Raw genomic sequence first — 10,081 nt, 5'->3', positions numbered from 1 at the left:
CCTGGTAGGGACCCCTGAGACCAGCCTCTCTCCACTAGCATGGCCTCTGGAGGAAGATGCTATTCTTGAACACTTGTTACACTAGACAGTAGGAAGCAAATATAGGCTAGTTTCTAATAGTAGCAACGCATGAGATAATACTGATACTTTAAGAAACTGGATCAGAGGAAGATTGAAGGAGAGCATGCCAAGTCAGTTGTAAAGATGTTTCCCCACACGGAAACAGGAAACTCTCTCTTCAACATTTGGGTAAGAAATATATAGAAACAGAAATAAATCCTTTTCATTTTCCAAATGAAAGTCTAGGGTAATAAAAGCCCAAATGTATTCTTGACAGAAAGCTTCATGAGTTGAAAGGGCTCGTTTTCATTCATTTGCTACTTATGTTGACATCAGTACAAAACCAATTTTAATTGCTGAAAAATTAATGAACTCAGTTTAGTGGAAGTATGTTCAGAAATGTCGGATTTATAAAGCTGATGACAGAATAAAAGCTATCCGTTTTTTTAATAACCCTACTAACCTAGTTAATTAAACTAAGAGAAAACAATCCACAGAGCCCTTCCGAGCGCTCTGTTTGATTTATTATAACGTTCTCAAGGCAGTATTTTACTACAATGGATTTATTTCTATAAGTGGATATGAAGGATTTAAATTCACAGATAATATCCTAATAATTAAGCTCTAGGTCGGAAACCTTGGGTCAGCCGTGCCGAGTTGCTAATAGATACTCTGTGTTGAGGGCACAATGTCAAGGAATTGGGAACGACGGCCGTTCTCATGCCGTTCTCCTCCCCGCCAGCCCCCAGCAGCCACGCTCATGAGTGGAATGACATGCATGGTGCCCATGTTTGTGTCGCGCCCCACAAAGTGTGATTGCATAAGTGCAGCTGCTTGCTGTTCACCCCAAAATCCTGCAAGTTGGAGGCAAGCCATTGAGGACAGCCTCGGAGAAGGGACTCTGTTGAAATAAAAAACATATTGCAATGTTTCCCATTAAGTTTTAATTTAAAAAAATTTTTTTTAATGTTTATTTACTTTTGAGAGAAAGAGACAGAGGTGTGAGCAGGGAAGGGGCAGAGAGAGGGAGACACAGAATCGGAAGCAGGCTCCAGGCTCTGAGCTTTCAGCAGAGTCTGATGCAGGACTTGAACTCGCAGACCACAAGATCGTGACCTGAGCTGAAGTCGGACTCTTAACCGGCTGAGCCACCCAGGTGCCCCATAATTGTTTTAATGTTTTATTTTTAAGCAAGCAAGAGAGAGAGTTGGGGAGGAGCAGAGAGAGGTTTACACAGAATCTGAAACAGATTCCAACTGTTTGGAGCCCAGAGCCCAACTCGGGGCTCGAACCCACAAAGAGTTGTGAGATCATGACCTGAGTGGAAGAGAGATGCTCAACCAACCGAACCACCCAGGTGCCCCAGCCCATTAAATTTAATGTCACTTAGAAGAATGAAGTCAGTACATCTTCAAGACACTATGACAGATGACATAATGACCTAAACAAGGACACACCCGAATATGTTTATGAAAGACTTTGTCCCTCACACAGCTCCCTTCACCCGACGTGATTACGGAAAACATGACTGGGAGCGTGGAGAGCACTTCCTGTCTTGTCAGTCGCCCGTGTCCAGCGGGGGAGACTCCTTCGAGAGGACCTCAGGGGCACATTGGCTGTTTGGGAGCCGGAGAAACAGTCGGTACTTTAAAGAATAAGTTGAAGAATTAGCTGCGACTTAGGAGACGCCAAGTGTGTTGAAGTGGGCGTCCCTCCGTTGGGGCATCTCACTTTCAACCCTCGTTCAGGCTCAGCAGTAATAAAATCAAGACCAAAAATTCATGTCGGTGTCACCAAAGCGACAGCTTTGATTCAAGGCACAGAACAGCAAGGGAGAAAAAGTAGAAACCGTGCGGCCCTCCGTTTTAAAAAGACGGATATGTTCGCACGTTTACACGTCTCAAGATGCAGTTTCTCGAGGTGGACTTGGGATCCCAGTGACGGAAGCGAATGAGGGAAGTTTAATCACTTTAACAAAGTAAGTTTTATTTCTACATAACGGTTCCCGTGAGACATTCGACACATCTGACACACCTGTCTTTATCGGGGAGAGGATTCTGATCCAGTCTACGGTCACGCAGAGCCAGCCGCCGCGCAGCCCTCCTCCTGACCACCCCGTAGGCGTGCGTGGGCATCGCTGCCCTGGTTTCGCGGATTTTGAGCGGCCTTTGCTGTGGTGCGCAGCGCCCGGCACTGCTGGCTGCTCAGGGCCTCGGAGGGAAACATGCTCACCGTCCAGGTCCTGGGTCCTGGCAGGCGTGGTCTGTCTGGCTTCTAAATAACATTTATTTCTCGCAGATCTAGAGGCCAGAAGTCTGGGGTCAGGGTGCCAGGACGGTGGGGTTCTGGGTGTGGACGGTCCCCCTCTCTCTGTGCCCTCATGCGATGAAGCGCGGGGTAGCTCCTTTATCAGGACTGGAGGACAGGATCCCATTCCTCAAGGCTCCACCCTGATGACCTAATCACCTCCCAAGGTCCCCGCCCCTAGTACCACCATTTCAGACTTTTTAGGCTTTTAACATGGATTTGAGGGGGCGGGGTACACGTACAGATGGCTGCACAGCACGGCAGGCACTTTCCAGAACCAGAGAGCATGTGGCCCCTTTTCCCGTAGGTGGCACCGCAGTTGTGAGCGTCCCCCGCTGCGAGCTGGACGCCTGGTCCCCAGGCAGGTCCGGGCTGTGACTGGCCTCGCGGCAGAAGTGATGCTCGGTCCGGAGTCCACCCACCGGCTCCCCATTCCACGCCTTTCCGGCACACGGACGCACTGGGGTCCTGTTTGCAGGCGGCAGAGTGAAACTTACCCAAACCCAGCAGATTTTGCCGACTCCCTGTCTGTTCGCTGTTGTCACATTTCTGCCCTGTAAACAAGTAGTCGCTTTCCACCATGACTTTTCGTCTGTTCGTCTGTTGTGCTCATGGAAGCTCCTTGTTTTCTGCCCATTCCTCCATGTCGTCAAGCTACTGTACGTTTTCACTCCGTGCATCAGCTGCCGCCCTCCCCAGTCAGCCAGCACCGCGCACCTCGAAGCCTTGTTTAGCGTCATTCATACCAAACTGAAAATACCTGTTTGTTCCATGCAGGGTCCCCGTGCCGTTTCCCAGCTTCGTTTCAGAGCCCCCGTCCCCCACACCCCGGGCCTGGAGCAGGGTTCTCTCCTGGGGGAGATTTGCTGTGGGAATCGGTGGAATCGGTGCTCCAGCCCAGTCCCCGAGCTCCCCCGGGGTCTGCAGACACTGCCCCCGCCCCCCGCCCCCATGCTGATCAGCACCTTCACACGCCCATAACCTGCCTGGCCAACATGAGTACTGCGTTCGTGACACCAACCAAACCGTGTTCCTGAAATGCCGAAGTTTTTATCACTAGTTTTAGAAATCTCCCTTCTCCTGCCTGATGAAAAGTTGACACACCAGCACCTAGGAAATGTTTGAGTGACAAAATTATTTCCTTTTCTTAGTGTTGTGTTTTGTTTTGTTTTTGTCTTAGGTGGTACCTTGAGAAATTTGAAGATTATCCAAAGTCCAGGAAAATTATAATCCCGTTTTTGTTGTAAGTGTGCTGTCGGTGGGACTGTCTGGGACTTGAAGCGTTTCCGTGATGTCTCCCTGGGGGCTACGTAAATGGACTGCTCTTCTGTCATTGTCCTGCTGCTTCATCGTTTTCAAGATTTGCTCCACGGATGCTTTCCTGGTAAATGTGTAAGTTGCCGAATACCAGGCTAATGAGACTGAACAGCAGGCCGAAGTAGCCGGCTGCACACCAGGTCGGGAATCCGCAACTTGGGGTCGTTCCAGCCACCAGCTCTCTGACTCGGGGGTCCCCTCTTTGGGCTGGTACAAGACCATCCGTGATGGCCTCTATGGACTGAAACATGTCGCCGCCCCTGGTCCTACCCATTCCACCGTCAGTTCAAGGCCACAGGTGATGTTGCCTCCCCACAGATACAGGCAGCGCTATCTCCACGGCCCCGCTCACCCTGCTGGGTCACGAGGCTCTCACCGTGGGTGTGTGCAGCGGAGAGCATGGGGGCAGAGAAAGGAGATGCGGGGTGCAGGTGAGGCCGGGACAGGAGGCCCCTGGCACCTGCTGCAGCCTGGCCCCCCAGGTGACTCCGCTGCAGAGGGGGTGCTGGATGAGCTCGTATAAGGGTCAGGCGCTCTGGCCCCTGCAGAGGGAGCCCCTCGTGCCGATCACCACAGGCATCAGCAGTCTCTGGTTTACGATGATTTCTCCTCCTGGGGTGCCTGGGTGGCTTAGTCGGTTAAGCGGCCGACTTCGGCTCAGGTCATGATCTCGCGGTCTGTGGGTTCAGGCCCCGCGTCGGGCTCTGTGCTGACAGCTCAGAGCCTGGAGCTGCTTCGGATTCTGTGTCTCCCTCTCTCTCTCTGACCCTCCCCTGCTCACACTGTCTCTCTTTTCCAGAAATAAATTAAAAACATTAAAAATAATAATAACAAAAAAATAAAAAAGGATTTCTTTAAAAAAAAAAAAAGATTTCTCCTCCTTCCAGTTAGAATTAGCAGGCTGGAAAGCACTCTTTTCTCAGTACCCTCAGTATTCCAAAACTGTCTCTAGGCAGGAGGTCTTACTCTAGGTAAGAGCAGGGGAGGAGGGGGAGGAGGCTGTTCACTGTGATGGCTGACCTGCTGGCGGGGCAGCTGGGCGTGTCCAGCGCACGCCCCCCCCATGGGCTCCTGCACCCCCTCCCACTGACCTTACCAGCCACGGTCTCGCTCCCTCTCGAGGTTGTGCGTAGAGGCCGTCCTCTGGGGCTAGTGATTTGGAGAGCCTCGCCTGGTGTCAGAATTACACAGCTGACCTTCCGGATGCAGCTACGCTTCGTTGTTACTGGGAACAGAACGTTTTTGAAGGGAAATGTCGGTATTCGGTGCACTTCGTTCCTTTTCCTGACCCTTTTCCAAATACTTGAAAACGTGAAGCAATAAATGTTTTGGATCTCCTCGGAAAAACTCAAAAGTCCGGGCAAGTCACGATGGATTTGGGCCGCTGAGTTCTGGAAGGTGCACCCAGCCGGGAGAAGGATGCGTCTCAGAGCCAGAGAACCTCACTGTGGTTTGTACTCCTTTATGTGAACGGCCCTCACGATGCTCACCTGGGGTAACGCGGCCTTGAGGCGTGGTTACTGCTCTCACCCACCTGCCAGGTGGACGATGAATAGGAACGAATCCTCTTCTATCTTGCCTCCCCTCCCTCCCTCCATTTCCTAAACTGTCACTTAACAAATTGTCACCAATTACTGTGCTAATCATAAAAGGGAGATTAATAAAATTACTTCAAGTCCAGTCATTTCGTCTCAGGGTTNCCCCCCGATGTCCCCATTCCATCATGTCAGACATGACGACGTGTCTCCAGTCCTCAGCGGAGCTGTGTAACGCTCTTCATATAAATGTGCCTGCCTGTTCAGGTTGTTCTGAGGTATTTGATGGTTTGTTAATGGCGGATGAGAATGCGTCGCCAAGTACGTTTTACAGCGAGGGTAAATGAGCGCCATCGACGTGGGCATGCCCGGCCTCCCTGGTGGTAATCTGTGTGTCCCTCCGTTTTCTCGGTTAAGCCCAGCTCTGGGGCTTCACAGTCCTACTGTCCACAAACACGTCAGGTTCTTGTTTGGCGATGCCTGAGGCTGTTGCCTTTGCTGTCGTTTGCTTCCTATGGTAACAAGTTCAAGAACGATGCTGAATAATAAAGGTGATTGTCAGGATTCTTGTGCGGTTTTAACAGGACTGCCTTACTGTTTGGAAGGTTCCTTTTATTTTCTTACGTGGCCATTGGTTTGTTTCCTACTTGAGCCAATGGAATCATTTCTTTGCTTTTAAAAAAAAGGCTACAGTGTTTCTTTTGAGATTTTCCAAGGGACTCCGTACAGATCAGAAAGGAGAGAGAGGGTTTTCTGTCTGGTGCACAGGGGAACTGAGAACACGCCCGCCCACAGGGGACACTGACCTTGTGGGTTATCTTCATTAGGCATTCTCAGTGTGTCCTTTGTTGTGGTGAGTTCCTCCATATCTCCTAACTTCATGTCTGCGTGTCTTCACTGTTCTGATTTAGGGGAAGTCTTTCCATTGTACTCGTAACAGCTCATGCTCTATTTGCCCAGCGGGTATATTGCTAGTTTTTAAGGCTGTGTGTTTCTGCTACGGAACACTGACCGACCACACTTCCTAGGGTTGTTTTGTTTTTTTTTTAAGAAATTAAGTTATTTTTCTAGACAGAGAAGGAAAAAGACAGAGTGTGAGTGGGGGAGGGTCAGAGAGAGAGGGAGACACAGAATCCGAAACCGGCTCCAGGCTCTGAGCTGTCAGCACAGAGCCCGACACGGGGCTCGAACTCACAAACCGTGAGATCGTGACTTGAGCCGAAGTCGGCCATTTAACTGACCGAGCCACCCGGGCGCCCCTGCACTTCCTAGAATTGAATGACCTTCCAGTAATTATGCGCCTAGATATCTCCAGCTGTACTTCTTAGGTTTGCCTTGATCTCAATATTTCTAGGAAATTCATTTTTGTTTGAAACAGTGCTTTTTTCCTTTCAACCATTTGAGGGATTTCATGGAAAGGTTTTTGTTCTTTTTCACACGTGTGGACGCAGTAGAGATCATTTTCTGTGAAATCTCTCCTGCGCAGATTTCCAGTTTTCCTTTGTAGCCTCAAGCCCTTTATAACAGCACCAAGGCCATTGTCTAAAGCTGATGCTGCGTGTGCTACAGTTTGTTAACGCAGAGATATTAATCACGTTGCTAACATTCTCTGCAGCCTTGTTTTTCTTCTGTGTCAAATTTCCCTTGTATGTCTAAGGGGTTTTCCTTTGTGGTTTGATGCTGGCCCTCTGCACAACTTTCCATCTACGCTGCTATCAGTGTGACATAGTCTTCCTGCAGGGACCCGGCTGGAATGAGAACACTACCACTCTGCTGCTGTCGTCGACAGATCCACCGGCACCCTGGCCTGTCCGAGCGCTCAGATGCCGTTAGTTGAGTCGTCTTTCACAACACGAGAAACAGACTTGGCCTTTGAATTAGCCGGCTCAAATCCCCTCACGGACTGCTGCACCGAAATGTCCTTTTACCATGTTTTCTATGTTTAGTATCTGTTACTTGCTTTTTAAAAAAATTTCTGTGGTGATTTAGAAAAATATTTCCTTTTAAAAAAAAAAAAAAAGCAACTGGGCACCAGGGTGGCTCAGTCGGTTAAGCATCCGACTCTTGGTTCCGGCTCAGGTCATGATCTCACTGGTAATGGATTCAAGCCTCACATCAGGCTAGCCTGTTTGGGATTCCCTCCCTCTCTCCCTCCCTGTCTCTCTCTCTCTCTCTCTCCCTCCCCTGCTCCTCTCCCACTCATGTTCACACTCCTATTCTCTCTCCAAATAAATAAATAAACTTTTAAAAAAGGCAACATTAGGAACGGTTTTTATATTTTTAGGAGTACATTTAAAATCTCCCAGTTCAGGGGCACCTGGGTGGCTCAGTCGGTTAAGCATCTGACTTCCACTCAGGTCACCATCTTGCGGTTCATGGGCTCGAGCCCCATGTGAGGCTCTGTGCTGACAGCTGGGAGCCCGGAGCCCGTTTCGGATGCTGTGTCTCCCTCTCTCTCTCTGCTCCTCCCCTGCTCATACTCCGTCTCTTTCTCAAAAGTAAATAAAGATTAATAAAGGGCTCCTGGGGGGCTCAGTCAGTTAAGCATCTGACTTCAGCTCAGGTCATGATCTCGCAGTGCACGAGTCTGAGCCCCGCATCAGGCTCTGTGCTGACAGCTGGGAGCCCGGAGCCCGTTTCGGATGCTGTGTCTCCCTCTCTCTGTGCTCCTCCCCCACTCATGCTCTGTCTCTCTCCCAAAAATAAAAATATTTTAAAAATTTAAAAAACAAGATTAATAAAAGATTTTTTTTAAACCTCCCAATTCAATATGATGAGCTGAACACAGGCTTCTCCTCCCCCTGCCGACCCTGAGCCCTTAGGATCACAGTGAAGGAATCTGAGGGCCCAGGGCCGGGGCGCTGTGGCGCTGGGGAGCCCGGCGCAGGCCCTGCTGGATGCAGGTCCCCTTGCAGCAGACAGAAGGGAGCGGTGCAGCGTGTACCCGAAAGTGAGGCCCCGGACTCGACTCGGAGCCGACAGCAGTGCCCTGTGCGCTCTTGCTCCCCACAAGCAGCACGGGAGCCCGGGAGCTGGGTGCCCGTTTCCGGGAGAGCGCGGTGGGAGCCGGGTCGGGGAAGGAGCTAAGTACGAGCCAGCTGAGCGGGGCGAGCCGGGGGAGGCGCGTGTCGGCGTCCCAGGGGAAATGGCGTCCCCATTTTGGTCCTGAGGACCCGCCAGTGGAGTAGCTGTCCGCCTTCCGCCCCGCGTTGCACGAGGGAGCCCCGGGGAGGCGCGGTCCCCGCAGTCGCAGGCTCCCACTCACGGCTTCTGGAGCTTTTGCAGAAATGCGCCCCGATGGTCAGGGAGCACCAGATACTCAGAAGAGCCTACACAAGGAAGATCAGCGAATGCCTCTGAAGGAAGCGTCATTCCAGGAGCAAAAGGGAAATGTTCCAGAAAAAATTGCAACATCAGGGAGATTGGGCCTCGGCAGGTAAGTGGACAGAGGGTCGCGGGGCCCTGGGATGTGACCCAGCGATGCTCAGGAATAGACCGCCGGTGTGCTTGACAAACCGAATACCTGATACGAGTTCTGCATCCAAATACACAAAGCACTCTCACATTTCAACAATACAAAATTTAGAACAATCTTCATGGGCAAAAGATTTGAACAGACTCTTCATCGAAGAATACATACAAACGGTAGGCAAGTAAGTGCAAAGATGCTTACTGCCTCTAGTCACTAGGGAAAACGCCAATCACACCACACTGCCCATCTCTTAGAATAACTAAAATCAAAGCAAATGACCAATGAAGGCTTGGCAAGGATGCAGAGGCTCTGAAATGTGAGATGGTGAAAACACTCTGGCAGTTTCTTTAAAAGTTAGACATACACTTGCTGTATGACCCAAATATTTCACTCCTAGGTAATTTCCCACGAGAAATGAAAGCATATATCTATATACAGAGACATTTACATGAATGTTCATGGTGGCTTTATTTCCAACAGCCAAAAACTGGAAACAACCCAACTGTCCGTGAGCAGGTGAGTGACTAACTGCATCGTGGTATATCCAGACAGTGGAATACTACTGTGCAGGAAGAGAGGAAGAGACTGAACAGCAGCAGCAGAATAATCTCAAAACCACCATGCTGACCGCAAGGAGCGAGACAAAAAAGAACGCACTCCGTACTGTGTGAGGGAAGTATTTGCCTGCAGATGTGGGCGAGGGGGGGCCCCTACAGAAGGACAAGAGGGAACATTTGGGGTTGCTGCTCATTATCCTGCTTGTAGGATGGTTTCACGTCTGTCTGCACCATGTTATACAGTTCACATATACGCGGTTCATTGAACGTCCGTTATACCTCAATGAAGCCATTTTTAAAAACGTAAGTTTATTATACCCACATAACAGCAGAACGCTATTCTGTGCTTTGGGTTCTGTGTCTCCCTCTCTCTCTACCTCTCCCCACTTGCACTCTGTCTCTCCCTCTCTCTTTCTCTTGAAAATAAGCATTAAAAAAAAAAAAAAACCAGCTCCTTTGAATCAAGTTTTTACAAAATTTAGATTCAAGTCCATTGTTCAGAAATCCATTGTTCAGAAACTGTTTAGAACAGTTGGGAAAAAAGACGTCAAACATGATGCCAATAGATGAAGAATTCACTGGAGGTAAAGTCACATCTTGCTTTTTTGTCTGGAGACATGTGGTGGCTGGTTTGAGGACCCAGGTGTGCTGGCCGTCTGGGGCCTCACCCCTTGGAGACTGTCACCACCTTCATCGCAAGGGATGGCGCCAGGCCAGCCCACCAAGGTCATGAGCAGCTGTCGCCAGGCGGTCAGCGCAGGCGCCGCGGGCTAACTGCACCACCCTGAGTCTTGGGCCTCCTGGAGCTCTGCCCCTCCCCGCCTCTAGCCCAG

General features: G+C 50.2%; 1 protein-coding gene across 1 annotated transcript in view; it reads left to right on the top strand.

The window, feature by feature from the left end:
• Positions 1–5,368, top strand: part of SRD5A1 (steroid 5 alpha-reductase 1) — a 35,178-nt gene extending 29,810 nt beyond the window's left edge. The window contains exon 6 of the mRNA XM_077749457.1: positions 3,548–5,368. Within this exon, the coding sequence (XP_077605583.1) occupies positions 3,548–3,614 (67 nt within the window). The 3' untranslated portion in view covers positions 3,615–5,368. The remainder of the gene's footprint in view (positions 1–3,547) is intronic.
• The last annotated feature ends 4,713 nt before the right edge of the window (positions 5,369–10,081 follow it).

The sequence above is a fragment of the Crocuta crocuta genome, unplaced genomic scaffold (genome assembly GCF_008692635.1).
Source record: "Crocuta crocuta isolate KB4526 unplaced genomic scaffold, BGI_CrCroc_1.0 scaffold89, whole genome shotgun sequence".
Lineage (NCBI taxonomy): Eukaryota > Metazoa > Chordata > Mammalia > Carnivora > Hyaenidae > Crocuta > Crocuta crocuta.
This window is presented reverse-complemented; position numbering and strand designations above follow the sequence as displayed.